This window comes from Chroicocephalus ridibundus, chromosome 6 (genome assembly GCF_963924245.1).
Source record: "Chroicocephalus ridibundus chromosome 6, bChrRid1.1, whole genome shotgun sequence".
In the NCBI taxonomy this organism is placed as follows: Eukaryota; Metazoa; Chordata; class Aves; order Charadriiformes; family Laridae; genus Chroicocephalus; species Chroicocephalus ridibundus.
The window spans coordinates 22,200,960-22,227,160 of NC_086289.1; the positions used below are offsets into that span (position 1 = coordinate 22,200,960).

The 26,201-nt window shown below is 42.4% G+C and overlaps 1 protein-coding gene across 14 annotated transcripts in view; it reads left to right on the plus strand.

The window, feature by feature from the left end:
• PAX2 (paired box 2) overlaps window positions 1–11,784 on the plus strand; it is a 101,559-nt gene extending 89,775 nt beyond the window's left edge. For 8 of the 14 annotated variants that reach the window (XM_063338572.1, XM_063338570.1, XM_063338571.1 and 5 more), the window contains 3 exons: window positions 1,305–1,406; window positions 7,344–7,430; window positions 8,788–11,784. In XM_063338572.1, the coding sequence (XP_063194642.1) occupies window positions 1,305–1,406; window positions 7,344–7,430; window positions 8,788–8,909 (311 nt within the window). In that variant the 3' untranslated portion in view covers window positions 8,910–11,784. Of the gene's footprint in view, window positions 1–1,304; window positions 1,407–7,343; window positions 7,431–8,768 lie in introns of all 14 variants that reach the window. The other 6 variants (XM_063338566.1, XM_063338576.1, XM_063338569.1 and 3 more) reach the window with 1 other exon arrangement.
• Window positions 11,785–26,201: the final 14,417 nt, after the last annotated feature.

Genomic DNA, 26,201 nt, shown 5'->3' on the forward strand with positions numbered 1-26,201 from the left:
GTTATCATTCTGACGCTAGTAGAGCTAAAGCAACTCTTGTTCTTCTTTCATTGGCATATCCCAGGACAGTTCCGGTGACTCCAGTGTTGTTAATGGGCCATACTTACGCTGTCACTTCTAAAGGGGAACCAGACTCCAGCCCTCCAATTAGAACAGACAGGGAAGACAAAATTTAAGAAAAGAACAACAAATGGCGCAAGCTTTACAGTTCACCTAGGGAATGTGGAAGGCTGTGGATGTCTGGAACAGGCTGAGATCTCGGTAGGCAGCATTGGAGGTTGAGCTGTAAATCTCCCAGCAGCTGTGGGGGAAAGATTATCTTAATTTATTTAGTTTTTTTTTTTTTTTTTGGTTTTGGCTTGAAACTCCCAGCAGCTTCTGAGATGATTTCAGTTCATTTAAATGCAATAAGCACTAACAGCAAATGCCCTTCTGGCTGGCCCATTTTCAGGCTAACCAGTCCAAATGAGGAAATGCCTCTGGCATCAACCGAGAGGCCTCCAGCTGCACTTCCTAAGAGATGAAAAATAAACTACAATCATCCACCCAGTCCACACCCCTCTCTACTTCTTCGGTGGAGAAAAGATATCACAACTTTAAATATTACTAATAAAAAGTTGCACCTGTGATAAAAATGAAGTGCGACTCAAACTAATTCGTACGATTGTATTATTATATATATAATACCAGCACTTGGAAGGAGTCCAACCAGTATCAATCTCATGCTAAGCACTGTGCAAATATACTAAAAGTGTGCCCTTGCACCAAAGAGTTTGCAGCATAAAAAGAAGCACAGAGAGGTGAAGTGACTTGCCTAAAATCATCAGCAGGTGAATGGCAGAGGTGGGAAGAGAGACAGGCACAGAAACCTCTTGGATCGCTTTCCAATGCTTTGCACATTGATCATGCCCTAAAGCAACATCACCACAGTTTTGGAACTGCATCCACTGCATATAGACAGGACCTCAGCTACTCTGGCAATGAATATGCTGCCATTCTCTGAGCAGCTCAGGGCCATTTTGATTTAGTTAAAATAGATCCAAAATCTACAATGAAACAAAACAAATTCTTTTGAGCCTCACAAAGCTAAGTTTTAACATCCATCCTTACAGTGTGAGATCAAAAGTGCCACAATCTTCCCCCAAAATTTTCAGCAGATGGACAGCACTTATGTAAGAGAAGGCTGCACAGCACTTGCCTATCGAGCTGCTAGTCGTGTCACAGTGGGACAAAAGGTGATATCAAATCGATATTGAAAGATCTTATCCCTATTGATCACCTGTCCTGATTCTTTCCCTTTCCAGGTCGTGATATGGCAAGCACCACCTTGCCCGGCTACCCACCCCATGTTCCCCCAACTGGACAAGGCAGCTACCCAACCTCAACTCTTGCAGGAATGGTTCCTGGTAAGTCAGCCTCCAGACTTCAGTAATGGTGCAAACACGTATACTAGCATTGCAAGAGCTTTCACCGTTGCCTTTGCTGATATAAAGGTCTATTAATTTAATAAAAAAATTATCAGGTGCCTGTAACCAATGTAGCTAACAACCCTTTCTGTAACATATCTCTTTCCCCCTAGTAACTGATTCACTGCTGCTATGGGCAACTAGCTATCTATAACCTGTGGCAATTAATTGGTAATTAATTAACCTTAGTATTCATTAACTAATGTAATTATTCTCCAATGACCCATGCAGATTATTATGTACTGCTTGTGGCTCAGGATATTCAGCTATCTACTAACTTAGGGTAACAACTTACCTTCTATCAAAAGCCAGGGCATCAAACTGAAAATCACCAATGGTAATTTAATACCTGCAGTTTTTGGACACCTACTGTCCATAGCCTGAACTAGCTAAGAACTCAGCAATGATTAACAGCATTTCAGGAGAAACTAACTATTCACTTTCAACAACCAACTACTTACCCACCTCTTGTTTGTAAGATAGTGCCTCCAATCGAAGAAACTATCTACCTAATCCTACATCCAAAGGCAAACTGTTTCTTTGCTACCCAATGCCTTTGGAGAAATACCTTATCTTGGCAAATGGATTCTCCCAGTGTTTAGGGAGAAGAGAGAACCATTTACCTAGGGCAATTGAAGAGCTTATTTCCCCAGGCTCTATTCCGCACTCCTCTGATGACAGTTATCCCCAGCCCATAAATGAAAAGGCAGGATTTTAGTTTCTCCGCCATGGTAGCTCGGAACTCAGAACTTCCTTCATCTGCCACTGATTACTGTTTATGTTGCCACCCTGGGTTGTGAGTTGTGATGGATAATGAGCAGGCACACAGTCCATTCTGCAACCTCTGCTACTGGAGGGATGACTCCAGAACTGAAGCAGCACAGAGCTGAGAACAGAAAGCTCTTAAATCACAATGATATTATTTGCCAGGCCTTATGAGTGAAAAGCCTAGCTTAACCCTCATCCAAATCTCAGAACAGCTAGCTAAACGAACATACACTGCAGTGACAACAGTGAAAACATCACTGACAGGAAATGTTTGCATATCAGAGTCTTAACATCCTTAAATGACAAACCACTGCTTATATACCATGAAGTACTGGCTAATACCTATGGCTACATTCCAGAGCTAACACGCTACCTACCACTTATGATCCTAAGGCACAACAAAATCTCAGGCTATGCTGTGAAGATGATTGACCTCCAGATCAGGAAAAGATAGTGGATTGGTCCCCTCCTCACCCCCACTTCAGTCCCTCGGTATAGCTGACCAGCTTGCTGAACTTCTGGGGTGGTGCAGAGTTGGCAAATTGTAGGGCATCTCCTTCTACACTAAATTTTTCAGGGAGATGATTTGGCTCCAGAATCAGAGAAGCACTAAGACAATATAAATCAACTACCCACTCTCCCCCCCAGTAACAGTAGGTAGACTCAGTTGTCAACATCTAAGTCAGTTACAGGTTAAAACTTACAGAACATCATGGCATATAGAAATGATGAATAACACTAAAAAGGCTGGCTTTTTGAATAGGTACTTCTAAAGACCAGGCTCCTCTCAACTTCTAACTGTTCTCAACTTTTTAACCGTTCAGGGACTGATATGTAAGTTTAACATCCTCTTCACAAGGATGATACTGACATCTAAACTGGGACAAAGATTTTAAGACCACTAAACACAGGGGTCACTTATCCAAGAACAGGGTATTTCAGCTCCTTGATGTGGAGGCTACTTATCCATTAGACAGCAGTGTCTCCAAAACCACACAAATACACAAAAGGAAAGGAACAGGATGATAAAGAAAAAAGTTGAGTTATACTTCAAAAAAAACCATAATGCAAGTCAAATGGATATCTTTACATTAAATCTGATGTCAACATTCAATTAGAGGAAGTTTTTCTGGGGGCCTACTTGGGCATCCTGCAGTAGTTACTGCATCTTTCCACAGAGCATCAAGTTCTGGCTGTTTCAGTCATACCCCACTGGTCAGAGCCAGCCTGGCAGCCCTTCTATTCCTGTCTTCTAATGTGACTGAAGCCAACAAGCTGGAGATAAAGAGGCTTCCTGGGAAGGAACATAAGACTTGGCTTTAATGGGTCACACTGCAGATCTCTGCAGCCACTACTCTCTGTCAGGGGCCAAAAGTGAAAGCCTGAGGAAGGGTGTAAGAGTAGAGTAAGCATGTATCGGTACTTTCTCAAAAGATCTCCCAGCCTCCAACAAGTTGCAGCTCAGAGACTTCCTCAGCCAGACTTAGTATTGTTCTATTTAATATCAAACACCGTCAATAGGTTTCACCTCCACAAACTTAAAACAGTGGAGGGGAATATAAGCCTTTAACATCTGTAGCAACCTATGGCAAGAAGTTCTGTAGCTTAACTACATATTGTGTGAAAACTACCTCCCTTATTTGTTCTGAACCTGCCACCTGCTAGGCTCACTTCATGCTTCATGGTTTCTGTATTAGAAGACTAAACGTGCCAAGATTTAAATACAGATACCAAGAAATACTGTTAGTAAAGGTTCCCAGAGCACAGATTGCACAGAATATAGGCCTCACGAGATCGATCCTCTGTGCTTGCTGCAACCTCTGTTAAGAGTCCAGGTTGAACAGAGAAAACAAATATGATGTTGCCAATGGTTTGTTACACACCCCCAGGCCAAGAAAGATCAGAGGTCAATGCTTTAACTACATTGGAAACAAGAAGCCAGCAAGATGACCACTCAGGGAGTATCTTTCAGAAACACACTGACAGGCAAACAAACCTTATGTCCAGATGCGAGTGAATATGAGAACGAGGATCTGTCTTCTCTAAATAAAGGTGCAGAGCTAAAAATAGAACTGGTCAGAAAGCAGGATTTCCAACCCATGCAAAACTCAGATTTTTTGACATTTGTTTTCAACTTGCATTGGGATGAGGAGCCAGAATCTTGAAATAGTTCAATTTGCAAACATCAGGATGAAACATTTCAATAACGTCAACATGTTCTAGATGTCAAGGCATATTAAAATAATAAAAGAGTTGAAAGGAAATTAAATGAGATGAGAAAGGCAAAATGAAACAAAACAAGAAAGTGAAACATAATACTTTGTTTCAATTTGCGATCATTTCAGAACTTTTCTTTCCAAAACTCTATTGAAGCCGACAAGCTCGTGCAAAACATTTCCATTTTGATGAGACAGCGTTTTCCAGTGGAAAACTGTTTCTGAGAAGATTGTTTGACCAGTGCTAACCAAAGCTGCTCTGTTCTATCCGTGACAACCTTTCACTAGACTTCTACTTGTATAGTCTAGCGAAGAGCTTGTCTCCAGTAGCCGTACGTCCACGCAACGTGGTCAGTCATGCACGCAAATATCGCTGAGGTTTATGCGGATGATGTGGCAAGATATATATCCTGCATTTGCCCTTGCCTGTAACTTCAGGTCCCAGGCTGTAGATGTGGATGAAAGCCAGTAGTCTCAGCACACTCTTGAAAAAGCAGGGGTTAGTCACTCAAAGAAGGATGAATCAGGTATTGTGCTACACTTAACCTATGCGGCTGAGAGATGTTTCCTGCACAGGTAACAACACCTTTGATCCCTGTCCCAATTCTTCCTCTTTCCCAGAAAGGCCATCAAGTTTCTGCAAACTGATTTGGTGAAGTGAGCATCCGCTGAAGGGAACTGCAGTTTACACAGAGGAGTGTAGAGCCTGCAGAGGGCTGGTGATGGCAACGGCAGGGAGTCGTTAAACAGAATCCAATGTTGATGAGGAAATTACACTTGTTTCATTAGTGATCGGGGAAGGCGATAGCTCAGTTCCTCTTGGTCACAGTTGAGCTCAAAAGCTCATTATCCTGCTGCATGCATGCTTTCACTCCTCGTCAATAAACACTGTTTCCAGTGGCTGCCCTCCCTCCTCCCTAGCTCTCCATAGCCGGGGCTCCTTCTCCTCTACTTAACCCGTGCTTTAGAAACACTATAAACAGTTTAGGGTGACAACTCAGAGGAGGGTGAGAGAGAAGCCTTGAAATATCAGAACTTCTCTCCATGCAGAGAAGTGATGCTTGTATGAGGCATTTCAAAGCAGAAATTCTCATCTGGATAGGTTTCTTCCCTCTTTGGGAGGCAAACTCATTCCAGTATATCCCACAGATAAATCAGTTCAGTAGAGATAAATCTGGACTACGCATTGCTTTTTGACATTGTATCCTATCCCACAGCATCTTGGTCACCTTGGCAGGTTTCACGTATTCCTTCCCAGCTAACTGTCAGAATTTTTAGTGCAGGATGTTTCTAGATATGGACACATGTGGAGTTACTATCATTAAAATAGTATTTACCAAGGTCTGCCACTCAAAATGAGGTTTTATGCTGAAACTGAAAACTACTGTGACTAAAATACCTTTGGACGGTGATTGGGTTTGATACATACGCATTTTTCTACCGACTACTTTGGTTATTACCCTGAACGTCTTTAAAAAACCTGGCTGGACAGACTCTCCTCGAGTTTAAACCAGTGCAAATCCCCAACTTCAACAAACTTCATTTCCACCATCTGAGAATCTGCGATTTTGGCTTTAACTCTCCAGTGAAGGGAGATTTGCAGAGATTACAGTATAATTAATTGACATTTCTTTGATAATTGTATCACAGGCATACAGCGCCTCTTGCCTTGCCTTCTTTCCCTATTCTATGGTATCTATCAGGAACTCTAGGTGCTTTCCAAATACTTTTGCTGTAACAACTCCACCTCCACCTCAGAGCAGACCAGAAGATAATAGGCTGTTCTTTCACCGTCTTCTATACACACAGTGCCTTTCAGATGGCACTACTCGTCCTCTGCCTGTTGCTACTGCATTAGATTGAGGTTACAATCAGATAATGGCATGTTTTTACTTAACAGAATAATATATTTTTAAGTTTGGGGAGCTTTATTTATTTTGAATGCAGCACCATATCTCCTCGGTTACCAAATATAATTCCTGCACAGCCTTCTAGAAAATAAGGACGGTCAGCTCCTTATGCACAATAAAAGAATATTTAAGAAGACTCTACAACATTCAGATCTTGGGTCAGAGGCTGATTAGATCATAAAGTTCACAAGTATTTTGGTTTGGGCCCATTTTACTGAATGTGAAAAAGAGCTGTAGCCCAGATTGTCCTTCAGACTCAGAGTAGCACCTAAAGCACTAATCACTAGAAAATTATTTTTCTGGAACTAACTCACTAACTAAGCACAGAGGTGGAGTTCATCATATATGAATCGCTTTTCTGCCTAACACCACCATATGGAGTAAGAAAGAGCGATTAATAGGTTTTTCATTTTGTTTTATGTTTAAGTCCACTCTACTGTCAGAACATTTTCAATAACAAATGATACTCCTTTCCACAAATACATCATCACCCTCAGTACCCTACAAACAAAACTTAACAGCACTGCGAGTTCCAATGAGTTTATTGTGAGCTTGTCCCATCAAACTTCCATGCCTGCTGTCTTGACACTACTAGAGAACCTTAGATTTTATTTAAAAGAAAGCTGATGCTTAATTGCAGGAAAAGATTGCATATGCAATCCTACTGCAACCTGAGAATCAGAAGTAAGAAGGCAACGAAAAATAAACCAGTTTAATTATTTATTTTTATTACAGAATTTCATTATTTTAAACTAATTTTTGATTCTGAAGAGGTCAATCTTGTGATTTTTAACTGTATGGGTAAGCAACACTGCACTGAAAAACACTAGTGTCCTGAAGGGCACAGTCCAGCTGGGCAAGGCAGCTAGATACACTAGTTTTCCTGCTGGCATACAGATTCAACATGAGCACTGGATTGATGGAATAGCAGACGCAAATCTTCATTCTTAACTGTATTCCACACCTTTCTTGCTTTCTTCCAGGGAGCGAGTTCTCAGGGAACCCCTACAGCCACCCTCAGTACACGACCTACAACGAGGCCTGGCGGTTCAGCAACCCTGCATTACTAAGTGAGTACCTCTTTCCCACAGCACACCCCCAGCCTCGCGCTCCTTCTGTTTGTCTCTTTGTTTTCTTTTCTTTTGTTGTTTTTTTTGTTTGTTTCTGAAGAGGGCTTTCAAGTATTTGGCCAGGTGAAAGGCCTTTTTCCTAACTCTTCAGTCCAGTGTCTAGGTGGATATGTACCTCACACGTTTTTTGTAACTGTTCTGAAACCGATTCCTCTTGTGTGATCCGTGTGAGATGGATCAGAATTCCAGTTCAGCTCTGTCCTCTCCATGGCCTGCAACCACATTTTATTCCAGATGAAATCAGAAGTTAAATTCAGGTTCTGATACTCTGTTAGGCTGCAAGCAGCATCCATTCAAGGTCTGATTAAAAAATCCAGATGAGGCTTCACTCCTCTCCCAAGCTAAACCCACAGTCAGTTCCTGAGGATCTGGAAATCCAATAGAAGTTCTTCCTATTGGACCCATTGGAACAGTGTCCAGAGCAGGAGACAGGCTGCACCACTAGGTTTACAATAGCCAGCAGAGTTTTCTTGCAGGGATATATCCATCTCCAGTGACTCTAATATGCACATAAATAGTCAGGTTTTTTTCAGAGGGGGAAAAAACCTCCCATAAGACCATATATTCTAACACAACATTTCTTTGCAAGGGAATAGGAAGAGATTTATTATATGTAAAATAAATCAGCTGTGATTATTAGCTACGTATTTACTGAGGTTTAACAACTGGGTAATAGATGCACATTTTATTCCAGTGTTGTTAAACCTCAGTAAATGTGATCTTAATAATCAATCACTATTTAACACACATTCAATAACCATCTAGAGAGCTTGCATGCCAACTGTGACCAAAATCCCAAACAATAAAACATTGTAATTTTGTTTCTTTTCTCCCCTTCTGGTTTTAAAAGTGACCTGCTGTACTTTGTCAGGTATGCTCAGAACATCTGTCCCTGACGCTTTCCTTGTGGCCGCAGATCAGGCATGGCGGATTTGTGCTGCAATGCTCATGGGCTTCCCTCTCGGCGACTTATTGATGGTCAGAAGGAGCAAAAGGATCTCCTTCCCGGAAAGGGGCTTCAGAGCCAGAGGCACAATAGTATCTCTCCACTGAAATATGGCTCTTGGTTGGCTTCCACTAATTGCCTTTCCCTAATCCCATCAAGAGCTGAGTCCCCAAGTTTGTTCTTTTGGTTCCTTTCCTTTTCTTTCTTCCTTTCCTTTTCAGTTCTCCTTTGTTTCTTTTCTTCGTTTGATTGTTTTATTTTTTATTTTATTTTATTTTTTTTTACTGTTTGTCCTTTCAACCAGTCCATTCTTCTCCTGTGTTAACTTTCAGGTTCCCCTTATTATTATAGTGCCACATCCCGGGGCTCCGCACCTCCCACTGCTGCCGCTGCCTATGACCGCCACTAGTTACCATGGAAACCACATGAAACTGCAGGGCGACAGCTTAGGCCTCCACATTGTACCTGTCTGATCACCTCCCTCCATCCCTGGGAAGGGTGAAGAGACCTTCTCCGTTCTTCCCCACAGTCCAGTTCCTTCCTCTTCGCCACGAAGGCGCCGGACCAAGCGCTCACCACTTGAGACTGAGACCCCCCTGCCCTCCCCCTGTCCTCCGCCCCCACCGCTCCCCCCACACCGGGAAGAGCCTGTGGCCAACTGGCCTCTCCTGCGGGAGCCCTCCACCGCGCCTGGGCAAAGCTCAGCCACGAGAAGTCCCCTTGGCTTCCAGGACTTCGGGGGGACTGGGAAGCAATGCAGCTGGCAACCATTGCCTTACAGGACCCCCTTCTTCTGGGAGCGGTAAGGGCCAGGGGAAGCAGGGGAGAACCAACGCTCATGAAACACTGTTCCCCAAAGATATGTTCTTCTGTGGTGGACTCTTCAACATGGGTAACACCTGTGACGCTCACCCTGTTTGCCAGGACAGAGGGAACAGCCTGGCTAGAGCAGAGATGGCAGTACAGAGACCTGGCCCATCTGTCAATGGAGAAAAGGACCAAGTAGCTATCTGCACCCCACGAGGGGTTCTCTGTGCACCTCATCCCCACTCTCCAGCGTGGCTTCCCCCATAGTTGGTTGCACCCCTACGCGTGGTGACTTTGCAGGCCAGAGTTGGGAGGCACCTCACACATACACCCACAATTTCTGTGACACACAATCAGCTCAGACAGGAGGATGGAGCAACATTTACAAACCAACCGACGAAATGAAGAAATATATAAATAGATATATAAATATAACTGTGTTTTTATGCTTTGTCATGAAGGTCTGTAAAAAGGAAAAAAAAAAAGAACAAATCCCCAATTTTCTAAAAAACCCAAGCAAACAAAAACAACAAAAAAACCAAAATAATAATTAAAAAACCCTACAAAAATAAAACTCCAAGTCCCATCCCTCCCCGCCACCTGAATGGCAGACGAGTTCCTCTGACGTTTGATGCTCCTCTTTCACTCTAGGGTTTTGTTTCCTTTCTGTTTTGCACTACAATGGGATGGTGGTATTGGAGAGGATTGGATGCCAGCTCCACCCCTGTCGCCTCCTCCTCCTCCCCCTTTCCCAAATCCTGTCTCTGGGGAGCAGTGTGGACAAGTCACATCTGACAAAGTTACCAAACACATCAGTCGACAAAAAAGCACTGAGTCAACAAACGTTTTCCATGTCACTGGTTGGCAAACAAAGAAAACAAGCCCAGCTGCGCTCTAACTGCGCTGCGTGGTGGAAAGGAAAGTGTGGGGCTTCATGTGGGCCCATCTGATTGCCCTCCGGACAGCTGAGACTGAGATGGACAAATTCAGGATTGGCTGGGATTATTGCTTGGTTCCCTAGCCCTTAGCCGCCGCTCCTTTTACCTTAACCCCTCTACCCATGACGACTTCAGTTCACCCACATCCCAACTTTCGCAATTTTAGATATGTCCAACACCCATTCTCCAGATCCCCACAGCCGGTGACAACAGCCTCATTATCTGTCCCCAACACCCAATTTCCTAACCACTACAGCCTTGCTATATGGGCCCCCTTTGATCCCCAGTCCATCTGCTCATACACCTACTAATTTATAGGCCTCTATTCAAATCCTTACGCCTGCATCCTACCAGCCAGTCCCAACATAAAGCCCCATCTTTTCATCTTCAATCCTATATTGTGCACCCTAATATTCACCCCTTATCCCAAATGCTCACCTGATGATTCTCTACTCTTTTTGGTTCCCAAGTGACTGGCAAACACTGTTCTGCAAAAGGCTAACTGTCAATAGAAATGCTTATTACTCCTGTATCGTCAGCAAACTCATAAACTGTTCCTTGCACTGACACTTCCTAAAAAATACTCAAAGAAAACATGAAGGCAGCTATAGCCTGTCCCCAGGGCATCAAGTCTGCCAAAATAGATCCTTGTTGTTTTAGAGAGGTTTCAGATAAAACTCGTGGGCTACTGTCCATGGACAAAGACAGGATTGAGAGTCAAACCCCCAAAGGGCATAAAAGTGAACAGCGGAGCAATCTGTACAGCCAACATTATGTATAAAATCCAGAGCCCCCAGCCTCAGAGGAGATGTGGTTGTGGACTCGGTATTCTGTCTACAATTTTAACTTGTATGTATGAAATCCATCATCAGTAAACAGCTGTGTTGATCCCAAAGGCCCCTTTCACCTAACACTTTTAGCCCTTGCATGGCTCTAGCTGATTATAGGTCTGTGTCTTCTTTAATGGGATGCCCAAATGATAAGGGTATTGGGAGGGGGGGGGATCTTTACATAGAAGATATAGAGCTAAAATCTGTTCCTGTACAGAATAAAATCAAAGAGGTTACTCCTGATCTATTAAAAGTGTTATTCCGCATGTCTTACCTCTGAGTAACCTGCTGCAAATACCAGAGTTGTTACACTGTCACCGAGACCAGAATTTGGCCTGTTATCTCATTTTATTCTATATGAGAAGAAAATTCAGAGTAATTTCTAAAAATTTACTTTCACCACTCCTTCAGTTTTCCTCCATGGACACTGGATAGATGCTGGACCCTCTTAGTAGTCTCTCTTTTAGTCTCCCGGTCCAGCCTTTGCTCTATTTATGCACCACCCAGTTTCACTCAGCAGGTGGTCGGGGCGGAGGCGGTAAATCCCAGGACCAGCAAGGGGAACCTCCCGAGGAGGCTAGAGAAAAGGAGACTGTCACGCCTCACACTTGGCAACCTGCATCCCAGGGGCCACCTCAAGAGAAGCTAGCAGCTCAGAAATGCTTAGTTTTATAATGGTGTTTCACTAAACTTGAGACACGAGCTAGGGTATGAAAGCAGGATTTGGTTGGCTCACTCATGGCTGGCTTGATTTGACCCTCGAGGGACAAATCCATTGTTGGTGTAACTCCACTGATAAAAGAGGATTTCCACCAGGCATTGGATTGGTCTGGAAAGTTCATAAGTACAGCATGTAGTTCGACCAGGAAAATTAAAAGGAAAGCAGAATTATGCAAAGGACTGGGCAGTCTAATCCTCTTCCACCACCATCTGTAGACCCCCATGCGAATGTACTGAATTACATTTGCCAAAGAGTTTCTTGTGTTGGTTGTTTTGATTTACAGTCGGTGGATGCATTGTAAAGCAGTATTATAGCTAAAGTCTAGTAGCTGACATGGGGATTTATGTGGTGATATTACGCAGAAGAAAACCATCAATATTCATATAGATTCCATTAGACTGGACTATGCAGGAAACGCAAAAATTCTACCAATTATTTAATATTATGTTATTTGCAAAAACAATTGCTGCTTTGTAGGAAGATAATGTGTGTAATGTGAAGGCAATTCCTCTTGTATATAAGTTCATCTCCATCTTCATCATGGTAGTTATTAAAACAGCCTCGTCTCATCCTGTAGATAAGGAACACACTGTCTGTACTGTGCAAGTCTCGTTGTGCTCACTGAAAACAAAACGATGTGTTCAATAAAGCACAGCACAAATCCAGAACCTGAGGGAACAGCCAAACCTTGGAAGGGCCCCTTCCCCAACAGGCCAACAGTTGCTTTGTTACAGGTGGATTATTATTTTTTCATTTTTCTTTAAAAAGTTTTACAGGAAAAAATGCAAAAGAATTGGAGGAAGAAATCACTATGCAAAATCCAGTGAAGTCTATGACTTGCATCTCTCTCCACCATTCTGCTGTCTCTTCCCTTTCTCTCATTTCTTTCTCACACCCTCTTTCCATTCCATTTCTATCTCTCCTTTATTCTTCTTTATTCCCAATGGACTCTTCTATCCAGAGAGGGAACAGCGTTACTGATATGAGAGCAGGTATCTGGGAACTCAAACTCCCCAATTCTCCTTTGGCTCTAGAGAACCTTTGTCAAGTCCAATTTACCCCCTATGCCTCAATTCCAATCTTCTGTAAAATGGGGTAACAATAGTTCCTAGTTCACAGGGGGATTGCGCAGCTGAATTAATTAGCATCGGCTCAGTGCTTTGAGATCCTGGAAAGAAAATTCTATCAAAGTGTTAAGTATTATTCTGAATAATAATGAATGTTTCCATTACATTTCTCTCTTCCTTTTTCTCACAAATCATTCTTTGTTTCTTTATTTTTCTTCCTTAGCTCTCCTTTCACTTTTTTCTTCTCCTGTCATTCTTAGATCTGCTGCTACATTTGCTTTATCTAACGGACCAAGCAGAAATGTTGTGTGACTGGATCTCCTTCTCTCACCATTTTTTTTGTGGGGGAAGAATCTCATGAGTTTTCAAATGCCATGCTTCGCTGGCAGCAACTGGGACCATGGCATTTAAAACCAGGCAGCACTTTCAAGGTCTGTTCTCTGAAGCTCCCACGTCCTTTTGGCCCAATGGGATGTGGGGCAAGGAGGAGGGAAGTTTGCGCGGGGTGGATGCATTAAAGCTGGCACCCTTGTGACCTGTAAATCTGTTGGGGAGGGTTGGTGGCAATGAGCCCTGCTGTGGAAACAGGGAGAAGTCTGCATGCTTTCTGACCCATCGGTAGCGATGATTCAAATTCAGAGTAAGACTTCAGAATGAATCACAACATGAACATGAGGATGTTAAACAACAAAAGGAAAACAAAAAAAACCTGCACCTCTTTCTCCTCTTGAGTATATAATCATATATGCACATAAACATTTTCCTAAAGGAATTTTTGGTTTGCTGAACTGTTGGAAAATCCCCAGCCTTTTGTCCCTAAGGAAAAGCACCCCTCTGGGAAAAGAAATAAGAATCATAGCTGCCCCCTTTGGCACTGACAGAACGAGGGCTTCTGAGGGACCCCACAAACACCACAATGTGCTCCTTGGCTGGGCCCAGGACGGTGGCAAACTTGCAAAGCAGGAAGGAGGGACCAAACAATGACAGTTACAGAACTGACGACAAATCCAACCGTAAGCTGCTCTGCCAATGCTCTCCAGGCTAAGCTAGACATGAGACCGTGGAGGGGAGGGGGCCAGTGCCAGGTGCAGGGTCACATCCATTCTAGGCTGCTGCGGCCACTCTTGGCTTTTCCTCATCGCTTCAGTTCTGTTTGACTCTTTTCTTTTCTCTTTTTGTGCACATGAGAAATAAAAACAATTTTTTTTTGGTATGTCATTTTTGTGGCTTCTGGCTTGTTTCTCTTTCCCTCTCCTCTTCTCTCTCTCTCTTCCTCAGTGCTTCTCTCTCCAGTGAATTCCCCTTGAGGTCTCCAGGATGTTACGTTTCTTGCACCTAGCACCCTTCAGGCACCATGTAAACACCACTATGACTGCTAACAACCACCACGCTGGTGATAGAAGGCACTGCGCATGCTTGCAATTCAGCGTCTGAGACCCCACCTGCCACCACCCCTCTCCTATTCATTGCCAGCAGGACTCCCTCGTCTATCGATCTCACTCAATTGACTCCCAATGATCCATAACACATCAGGTGTCCCCAGGTAGTTCAAAAAAATCAAAAGGCTGTTGGGTAGCCGCAACATCAGAAAGAGGTGGGGTAACCCAGAGTCCCCTTTCCCTCTACGCCTGTTTCCTCATAGCCCCAACTGGGGACGGGCAACACCTGCTCAGCGTGCCTCTCAGAGGATTTAAAGTGTTCCACAATCAGCCCTGATGCTCCATCAGAGAGCTGTGGGGACTGTGTGGAAGGTCTCAGTAAAGGGAAGGTGGCTGACAGGTCTCGGGTCTTACCCTCCACTTCTCTGCTACCCTGGGTTCAGTTTCACAAGAGGAATTCTGTTAGCCTGATGTTTTATTATAGCTTGCTTGCTTTTAATCTCTATCTGTCTTGGTCAATCGGGGGGCAAAACCAAATGCAAAATCATTAATAACCCATTCTCCAAGCTATTCATCGTCCGCCTAACAAAGAGCTAGGCATTGTATTAAGGTATGCTATAAACATACCAAATACTGAGGTATTCACTCAATTTTTCCTCAGTCAAGCATTAATTCTCCAGGAAGTCAGATGCAGTTTAAGGTCACAGAGGCGGAGCAAAAATGTAGCAAGGAGTCAGGCCAGGCTAAATCAATTTTGCTTCTACAATTTTTATTCATTTAAAAATATTTTCACAACAGCTCATGGAAGCCAGTGGGCCACATTTTTTTGCTTGTGCTTATGTATCTTAAGGAAAGCCTGTGCAGAAGTGCTGTCATGAAATCAAATGCTTTCATGGAGCTTTTGCTCGTCAGAGTTAAAACATTTCCTTTTGTTTCAGTTTATGTTTTTCCCTTGCAGTATTAATAGAATAGGCTGAAAATCCTCCAACAGGGCATTTTCCATAAGTGAAAGTCAATTTGTTGAAATCCAAACAGTCTGTAAAAGCAATTCAATTTCCACAGCACTGCAGTAAAACTGCCTGGCAACTATCCTGCAGTCGGAGACCCTGGGTTTCCAGGGTCCGCCGCCTGCGAGACAGACTGGCCCGGGATGTGACGCAGGGATAGGCTTGTGCTCGAAATCCGAACAAAAACGGATTCCAAAATTCTGAAATCTTTTGTCCATCAGAATTATCTTTCTCTGCCAAAGTTTAGATTATAAGAATCAAACAGTGGATTAATAGATGAGATCCTGGATGTTAAAGTGACTAGAATCAAAGGAAATTACTAATGTACATCTGCTGTCAGAGGTGAAAGACAGGGGAGGAATCAACAGACAGATGGACCAGAAGAAAGCAAAATGGGTTTTCAAAATTCATCGTGGTAAAATAGTCTTAGAAGAAAGATTTAGAAGCTAGCATCATCATCTCATTTGTATTCCACTTAATACAGCCCAGAGAACCGCACCCTGACATTCCTACATAAGTCTCCATAACTGATAGTTGAACTATAGCAAAACTTTTGCAACTTCCAAGAACTTATATATCTTGCAAAAAGAAATACTTGCATGAAAGAGCTTTTTCTACCATTCCAACTAGTATTATGTTCCTTTAATAATCCTGCATAATCAATGGGAGTTCTCAGTGTGAAAATGTTGTGTGATAAAACTAAAAAGAGCACCACAGTCTGTCTCCTAATGAGGAAAACAATATTGTAAGAGATTATGCAACACTAAGTGAAGAAATCCTCTTTATAATTATTCTGACAAGAAAAATAAAGAAAAGTTTGAACATTCTGAGATGATGACAACCTTCTTTAAAAATAAATATGTTCTTTAATAAGGTGTAGGCAAGGAAAGATAATAGACATCTGAAGGTATTAACTGAGCTAGCGGATGAATTTATTGGACACAATCAGTACTGAAAAACTGTAAGGACCTGGGGAGTGGCAAAAATGGAAGAACAGCAAACATGGCACCAATGCTTTAAAGGAAAAAATTTATCCTGAAAACTATCATCTAGTAAGAGGAGACAATGATGTTTGAATCCAAAGGAAAATACTTTAAAATATTAAGGGAAGGATCAGCTCACTAAACAAGTAGCAGTTAATGAAGATATTCATAGTCTGTACATAAATTCTTGTCTGCTTTAGAAAAAAAGCTGGGAATATCCTCAGGACAGTTAACTTATGTGATTCAGGAGCTGTCTGCTGTGAAGCGAAGAAAGTTTATTAGAGCCTGTATTGCCAGCCCCTCATACTTGAAAATCATGAACAAAGTACACACAAAAATCACAAGATTGGCTGGAAACCATGTAATTTGTATATAACACCAGATATCATACACGTATATAAAATAAAAACAAAAGAACTTATATTTGACTTCTAATTTTAGTGTTCTCAAAACATCTATAGCTACATTATTAATTGTGCCTCTTCTACTGCGAGAGTCAGAAATTCACCACTTCTAGTGAAAAGTGAGCATCTCACCACATGGCAGGGACCCCATGGTATACTGCTTTAGGAAGCAGCTCAAATGTCACAAGACATGGAAATGCCCTGTAACTCCTGGCAAGGCTGACAGAGCTGGTCTGGTACCAAAGCTTGTCAAAGACTTGGGTTTTTTCCTGCCTTCTGCTGTGTGACATTTTGGTGGAAGCTGCCCATCCAAAGCATGTTTGATCATTTCGCGTTCAAAACTCTACCTGCAAATTCATTCCATGGCAGCTGCTTGGAGAAGACATTTTTCCACTGTTCTCTGTCCCTGTAGCAGGAGAACCCTCCTTGTCAACCCTGGATGCTTCTTGCAACCCCTGCCTCCGGCCACCTCTTCTGCCCTTTCCTTCAAAATCCCTTTCAGTGCCTTGACAGTTCTCCTGCCCCAGACATGTTGTCCCTCAGCATTGCCCCTCATGTGGAAAACGTGGATTCTCTGTAATCCCCCTTCCTTGTTCTCTGCCCCCTACCCTCTCAGGTATAAACCCTCCCACGTTCCTTGTGGTGCACACTGGGGAGACCATCCTCCACCCCACAACCCCTGCTCAGGCACTATTGGCTTCTCCACACACTCCTTTCCCCTGCACATTCAGAGGACCTTCTCTATTCTTACTTTTTTCTGCTGCTCTCCACAGTTCCCTTTACTAGTCTGACAGGAACACCAGGTTTCAGGACAGAGGTAACATCCATCTTTACTACAGGCAGCCTCACTTTCTGCTGCTTTGTAAGTAAATACTGACCAGCTGAAGCTGAAACTGAAACTGCCTGTGGCTTCCATGCCCGGGAAAAAAACTGTAAGGGACTGTCTTGATGCAATGTGTGGCTGTGGTTTCACCAAGAGCTATGCTGTGCTGAAGGATAGGATAAGCTTTCCATTATGAAACATAACAAAAATGGCTTCACTTCTAAATTGTCTCCCTTTAAAAACATATTATTTGCATCAGAATTACCCTGGCTTTGCCCCTGTGCCTGTTCAAAAGCAGACAAATAATTCTGTTTTAAAGGAACACCCCGACAATGAAATATTACAAACATAATGACTTTCAGCCTGAAACACACCCTGTTGAACACTTACGGAAGGAAGACAAACAAAACCTACACAAAAAACCCAAAGCATATAAGATTGAACAGTGTGAAATTTCACACAGATATAGTACTTCTGTGCACAGGAGGAGGAAGCATTTTTCCTCCATGTCAGCCTCCATCAGAATGCAGTTTTAACTACAGACCTGCATTTGGCACCTCCTCAATACGCCAGCAATGGTTAGTTATAGCGCCTAGCTAATAAGGCAGCTTCCACATATGCACTTTTCAGACTCATATATGAAAGTCAAATCATCATTAACAAGCAAATCAATCCAAAGCCCCTTATTTTCATGCCCCTTTCTCTAACATCAAGACCAGCAGTCTTTAAAATCTCTGGTTTATTTTTAAGGAAACTGCTCTTAATGTAACTGGGAAAAATGAGCTTATGGACTTAGATGCACTATACTGGCAGCTATTCTTCTACTGATTGTTTTTTGTTCTTACTGTTTGCTAATTGAAAAAGATTGAAAATCACTTCTCTAGATACGCTTCAAATCTCAGAGCATGACATAAAATCCAGGAATCCAAATTTCTACCAAGCAATGTCTAGCTAACAAACAGTTAGCTGTCTAACCCATCGGGAAAGTTTATATATCCTATGCCTCTGTTAAAGCTGAGTAGAAATAGGATAATAGCTTGCTAACGCTATCAGCTGAGACAACCTTTTATCTCCAGCAGACACGGTCCACACTCAGAAGTCCCAGACTGACTCCGCGTAGAATCATTCCTCTTAAATGTCATGGATTGCCTGTTTTAAATTGAAAAGTCCTAGAGAAAAAAATAGCTGTAAAAGAATTGAGCCAAGGCTGCAAAGCTGGGTACCCAAAAGTTAGCAAGTGCCAGAATACAGGAAGATCGGACAGAACTCTGCAGGCAATGTGCCAGAGGAAAAAGGAGAGAAATTAAATGAACTTGTCATACTTTTTGCTCTCTAACCTTATAGAGTCTATTAGTAACAGAGTAAGATTATCACAAGAGGCTTGCATCACCACGAATAGAAACCCCTCACTCCCTGTGCACTGGTCTCCCCCTACCAACCACCTTTGTCCAACAGTCCATTTATATCACACAAGTGTAATATGCTAGTAGGTTAAATTCGTTAATAAAGCAGGATGTGAGCATGTTATACCTACTTAGTATTCAGTTTGCTCTTTTATAAATGATTTGGTAGAGAAACAGGCCCTCCTCTCCCTCTCTAGCTGACTCTCATCTGATTCTAATTCAATTTCTCTGCCTATTGTTTATTTCACCGCTCCCCTGTGAAGTGTCAAATGCTGATGTTCCGTCAGCCTAGAACTGTCGTTTATATTTGTCATTCAGTCCTTGTTAAAAAATAAAACAGGACTGCGCCTGCCTTGGCGCGCTCTGCCTGGGAATTCCCTGTGGTAAAATTAGTCCATTTAGATGGAAAGTTTTGTGTCACTCCCCTGTCTAAATTGGCAGATCTGGCTCTTTTGCAAAAACCAATAAACTGTGAACCTTGATGCATCTGTCAATCAAACCCATCTTTCGTGAGCAAAGCCAGATGACAACAAAAGCTGGGCAGGCTCCTCCGATTGGTTCTTCTCATTTAGGCATATCAGGAGGCACCTGTCACTCCTCTGGCTCAGCATCGTGCTCAGAGGGACTCCATTCACGGGGAGATGAAGCCTCATTGGGGGCTGGGTTGGGGCCGGGATAGAAAAGGAGGAAGGGGGAGTTTACCCTCCTCACTTTCAATGCGATCCGCAGCTTGGCTCTTTCCTCATGGCTCTGGTCAGAGGCAAGGAACTGGCACCACCTTTTATTCTGGACGTGTTTTTTTCACATCTTAAGTGAAAGCTTTGATTTCTTAAACTATGCAGGTTTTCTGGTGGCTAAAAGGACGTAGCAGGAGCAGTAAATGTGACATGCGCCACCGAGCCACAATACCACAGAGGAGAGAGAGGACGTATTCCAAACTCCTTTCCAAAGCTGCTGTGTGCACCCTGCCTTCTGGTCACCCACTGAGGAGGAGACACAGAGAGTGTATTTCTACCTCTCTGCTAGGAAAGGAGGGGATCGCAGACTGATTGAATGAGGCCTTGCATGTCAAGGGAAGCATTTTTTATAAAGGCATAAAAAAAGGAAGAAAAATGGCAGCAAAGAGCAATAGCTCCCACCATGGTGCTTGAGAGGAGCTGGGGCACTTAGGAGCTGACGATACTTGCGGGAATGATCCCTAGAGAGATCATACTTCAGGGGACATCTCAACTTGCCCAGTTTTCACTGGAAAATTCTGAACTCTGCTGGGTACCCCACAAAAGGGTGCCAAATTTTTATTAATCATTTCTTTTGCATTCAAAAAGAGAATTTAACCTAATTTTTCAAAGTGTAATCATTTGCATATTTGCATTAGGTTGCCACTGAACCGTTCAAGAAACTTGTTCTTCCACAGAGCTCCTGCTTGATGATGGATTTATGTTGCCTCCTAAACACACCATCACAAATCTCATCTCAGGCACCTGTACCTTCTCTTTCTACTTTGTTTTGCTCAGAACAGCTCTGCCATCATATGTCACCTACGTTGTTTGCAAGTATCGATGTAATTGTCTTGGCAGTGCAGTAGCCAGTCAGTTCTCTCAAAACCAGAATATGGAACATTACTAATTCTCACAGCTGCCTCACAGGTCTCGTGAAAGTTTTGTGCTTTTGCTGCAGTTACAGGATATATGATATAAGATGAAAATCTCAACTTTCCTAAACCAGTTGTGAGTCCATGTGGTTCCACTGTCCTGCTTCAATTACAGGCTCAAAAAGACAAGAGAAATAGCTTGAAAGCAAACAGCAAAAAAGCTCTTTATGACATTTAAGCTCATGTAATTATTCTTGCAGGTGGAGGAAAGCAATTCTTGCTTACTGAGTGTTTTGAGACTTGCCAAACTGGGCATACAAAGTACTGATTTTCGTGTGAGAGATGAATCTGGTAAAACATTGACCAGATGATGCTAGTTAGCATTCACATACACGTTTGCTGGGCTACACGTATAAGGTCAAAATACAATCTGTACATCATTGTTTGGGGTCTTGAAAAGTCCGCCGAAATATTGCTTATAGCAGGCCGCTTAGAGGGTGAGTACACAAAGTAGCACAGCCACAGGCTACAGTCATGGAAACAAATATTACAGTCCCTACATATTGTGATTATGAACCATATTACAATAGCACCTAGAGATACCAAGACAATGACTGTGTGTGTTATGGACTGTACAAAGTAAGACATCGTTCCTGTCCTGACCAACCTACTTATCATTGCACAAAACAGAGAGAGAGGGGAAGTGAGTCATTCAGCGTTGCCCACCTGATCATTGCCAGAAAAGGAGCGACACACAAATCTCACCATCTGTGTGAGCACGCTGGATCCTCTGGCCCTTTATGTAGGTATGACTAAAAGCAAAGGGGGCCACCACCAATTAGCCCCAGCAGAAGTATGCTGGGAAGCGATCACGTTCTGGGAAAAGACAAGAGGTGGCTGCTTAGACCCACCTCACTGAGGTACTTTGAAAGGTTTGTCAGATTCTTGAGAGAGTAATGCAAGAAAAGATAATGACTCTTCAGCACAGGTTTTCTCCCTGCTGCATACTTTTCTGGCAGGGGAATAGATACATCTAATGTAAAGAAAGTCTAAGCAAATAATCTGGAAAATGCTGTTACAAAATAGAAGAGAAACTTCAGGATATTACATAGTGGAAAGGAAGTGCGAACAGATAGCTCACAGAAGCACACTGATAGTCCAAACAACAGCCATAACAATATTAATACACGGAGACGCTTGGCTGAAGTTGCCAAAAGCAGCTCTCTAAGATGTAATCCATATTCAGGGATCTTACCAAACACCACAACTTTCCCAAATCACCAACAGCCCAGCACTTTCCCAGGTCATGAGCCATCTGTGCTTGTTGCAGATGCAATCAGGAGCAGAATGAGATTTTCTTCCATGATTTATTCCCATCCCAGTACTTTACTTTGAGGATTCATTGGGTAGTAACCATAAGAAACTGGCCAGTATCCTGAACTGTATAATCTTTTATTATCTGGTTTCACCTTTGTCACAATATTCCAAAGGCTCAGTTTCTACAGTTGTGACCAGCTCCTCAAAAGGGTCCAAATGTGAGCTAGGCATGTAAATATGTACAGACCAGTATTTTTTACTAGAAGACTTTGAGGAGTGTTTGGGACGCTCAGCTGTACATGACACACTGAGCTTTTTTTGAAAATTTTTGTAACAACAGTTGCTAAAGATCCCTGAAAATCTATCCATAATTTTTTCTGTGTCTAATCAGACCTGGGCTTTAATTAATTAATTTACTTTTAACATGCCCTTCTTTGAAAATTCTTTTCTATAAATTCATTAGGAAAATCTTCCCCTGGTTCTTCTACCAGCTAGGATACATATTCACCATCCAACTTCTTTTTAAGTTTTACTCTAAATCAGAAGGGACTTAAATTATACCCTCTGCTCCAACTATTTCATTGGGCTCCCTCTTCTGTCTATATCAGGTGATCACTCTCACTAGATTAAGGTTATTACTGTCTGTAGCAGGAATTTTCTTACCTGTGTTTGCACAGCAGGTAACATAGTGGTCTCCTGGCCCACACCAGAGGTCTCAAAGAGATATCACAAAATAAACAGCAAAATATTTTTTTGAGAAAGGCCATAAAGTACCATTCCTTGCAAACATCCCAGTGATGTCGAACATTTCTCCTTGGAGGCAACTTCTCTGCCATTACTGACTTCCCAGAAAATCCTGCTCTGGGTCAAGGTGCCACATGAGAAATTCCCACCAAAAGGAGGTGTGAGAGACTGAAAACAAAACTAAAGGGAACTCAGAACAGTCTTTGATTCTGGAAACCTGGCACAGTCTTTATCGATATCTCCAATATTTTCCTGTGTGCCTTTCTATTTTTGTCTTTGAGTATGGATTGCCTATTTTGATCCATTATTTTTTGTTTATTCATGTGTTTTACCACTTCATATGTATCTGGCTTGGCTGATACAGCAAAAAATCAGTAACATTTTGATTTGCTCGGAGACCTGTTTGCCTTCACAAGCTGAGACTGAGCACAGACTTCACCTGTTCTCTCAGAAGATAAGGAGACACCAGAACATCTGGGACCCATGGTAAAGGATGTGGCAGGGGAAGACAGATGTTTGTGTGGTTATATCACAGGGCTGGGCTTCATCATTTTTGTGTTCCATTCAAAGGTGACTGGCAGGAAAGGAGGCGAGGCTTTTTGGAGCCCTTCCTTCTGAGTGAGTCATACATCAGCAAAGGTACTAGATTTGTGGCACCTCTGGATTACGAGGGCTTTAATACAGGAAAAGCAAGATCTTTGATACATCTCTTCCCTTGTGCAGCCCCTCAGAATACAGAGAAGTCAAGCCTGGATTATTTGGTTACATACGCACAGAACTGCACATGTGTTTTTTCTGCAATACATATCTGTGTAGTGTAACAATGATCATCAGAGCCTGTATTAAATGGCCAACCAAAAGCCTCAAAAGGCAGCTGTAATCTTACTGCTGAATTTGGTTTATGCTCCAGAACAGCAGAAGGGTTCTCAGGCTCTTAATTTGCCAAAACAGACACCTCTCAGTTTGAAATTCCCATTCTGATAACAGAGAAGATATATACTTACAAAATCATACAGCTGCAAACTTCCTTAGGCTCCTTCTCCTCAGACATAAGTGTTGTGATTGCAGGTCCTCTCGCTTTGTCCCATTACCCCAGTTTCAAAGTGACAAAAGTGTGGTGAATCTCTAAACCACTGATCATGTGGTTTGCTCAGCAAAGATGGAGAGTATTCTTACTGACACTGTTTCTCCCTAGGCACCCAAAACCAGCCAGTGGTCTAACATGGCTTGTTTCTAAACTGATAAAAAAAATGGTGGGTTTCTAGTTTTTGGTTAGCAGGGCCAAAATAATAACAACTATTGTTTCTGCCATCTATCTCCGTTGGATTATATTTTTCCCCCAAAGTGAGCTTTTCTCAAATGCTGAACAAATCACCTAAGATACAGCCCAGACTGAAGAGGCCAAAGAGAGAAGAAAATGGTCATTAGATGCAGAGATGGAAACAGCCTGAAAACAAATGCACTAGTCGTCACCTTTTTGTGAACATGACCCACACCTCCTCCGTGGAGGATTTCATGTCCCTGGAATAAACATGGTGCAAAAGAGCTCCTTCATGCTACTCACTGAGCTGCCAAAGTAGTAGACGACTATTCATAGTAGTTTCTGCTGTGAATTCCAGCATGACTCCAGTGTTTGAAAATGCACGATACTGACGACAACCAACTTGTTTACGCCGTCAATTATGGTCCTCAACTCGAGCAATGAGATTTTACCTTTCTGTCCAAGATCACCAGCTTTTTCAGTCCTGCAGCCAGATTGATGTTTATCTTCACTGAAGTTGAGTCCCTCAGACTCGTTGGAGAGCTCCTACCTAGCTCCGTTAATGCTACAGTAGTGGTATGACAAGTAACTTGTGCTGTGCTAAAGACAGAGATTGACTCTACAAACATCAGCGAGAATTCGTCAGCTCTGCTCATGACTGAATATCTGCTTGGCTGGCTGGTCAGTCCCCTGAATTTCCTTTTACTAGCCATAGATAGAGTTGGTTAAAGACAAATCGCTATGCAGACCTATGCCATCTCTAGCAACATATCAAGGTCTCCTGCTTCTCTCCCAAGATCAGGCACTGGTGGTGTGTCTTAGAACCCCTCTGTAAGAATCTTTAGGAGCAACAGACTTCCCTCAGCTTCAACTGGAGTCACAAGCACATACAAGGCACTCAGGGATCTCTTATGTTATGCGACCACAATAATTCTTCCTTACAAGCCTCACATGACTACAAAAAGCTCTTGTTTCTGATCAGACTGTCTACAACTTTCTGTAAACTTCCATTCCAGATTAAACACCACATAATGAGGTAAAGCATTATTATGACCGTTATTTTCTCCACCAAATATACAAGAATCGTTATCAAGTTCTGGGCTCCACACAGAAGTTGTAGCTGAACCATTCACTCAAAGATCCTTCCAAATTCAAATCCTTTTATATCTTCAGGAATTTTCTGTTCTGTTTTACAGTTATGCCATTTTCTTACCTTTATCTGTGCTCCATGTGGTCTGTTGCTGTGCTGCTCAGGGCATTCTTTGACCTCTGCATTCCCTGGTGTCAGGAAGGCTCTTAATTGGAATTCATCAAAATGGTTCTTGAACACTCCCCAGAAGCCAAGCCAGAGGCTTCCTTAGCAGAACCAGACCCTGCAGGTCACAAAAACACAAGATAAAGATGACACTTGATTAGATTACAAAGTAACAAATTCAAAGCTGATTAAAAATTTTTCTTCAACAGTTTGTGGTTTTGACCAAGTGAATTTGTAACCACAGGAAGTTACTAAGACTCCAGAAAAGACTGGACAGTTTTATAGATTAAAAAAAAAATAAATCAAGAGCTATTAGCATTCAACGAGCATTCTGGAAAGATATGAACATTTCTGGGATTGAGCCAACCCGTAGATTACTTGAGATCCAACAAACTGCAGATTCTTTCTACATCTGCCCATTGCACAGTTCTTCTGCCTTCCTCTTAAGAATCTGTTGAGACTACTGCTAGACATGGCAGACCAGACAAAACATGAGCCTGGCCCAGTCTTACAAATCCTACGTTCCTAAATCCACAGGTTTAGCATTAAAAGCAAGCAAACTCAGCCTGCAACTCTGGAATACAATTCCAATCGTAGCTGTTGTTGCAGGAGCTGCATATTGAATAATTTGTAAGTCATCTGTCTTGCCATCTTGGATAGCTACCTGTTGTATCCCTGTTAGTTCTATACGCAACCTGCTTGGAGCTTACGTTGGTCCAGTTTGTCTCCACTATTTTATGCAGACTTCAGTTTTAAATCATTATCTTTTCAACCACAAGGGGTTTTTCATCTCCATTTCACAATACAGAAAGATTTGTATTGTTTCACTCTACCGTTTCAATATTTAGAGATAAATGTTTGTGTTTCTGTCCCAAATGTTCAGTGACATAAGTGAAAATATAATATACCTATTTACTCCACTAATGTGTCCTATATCATGTTCACCTGACTGGCTCAGGACAGCCTGATCATAACCATTTTTCTCAGAATCTTGATTTGCGTTTTGCATCCATCACTGTCAATCAGAAGTCTGAAGTCAAAGGAGTTACACTCATGTAAACAGTGTGTAAGTGAAACTGGAATCAGGCATTGACTTTTAAGATAGCTGTTTTCAAGTTCATTGCTACAGCTACCCCAGAGGAGACTCTTAGCGCACTGTGATCATCTTGTCTGGCCTCTGATACGAGATACCCAAAGCGCTGCTTTGAATTAATTCCTGCTGCGGGTCCAATAGC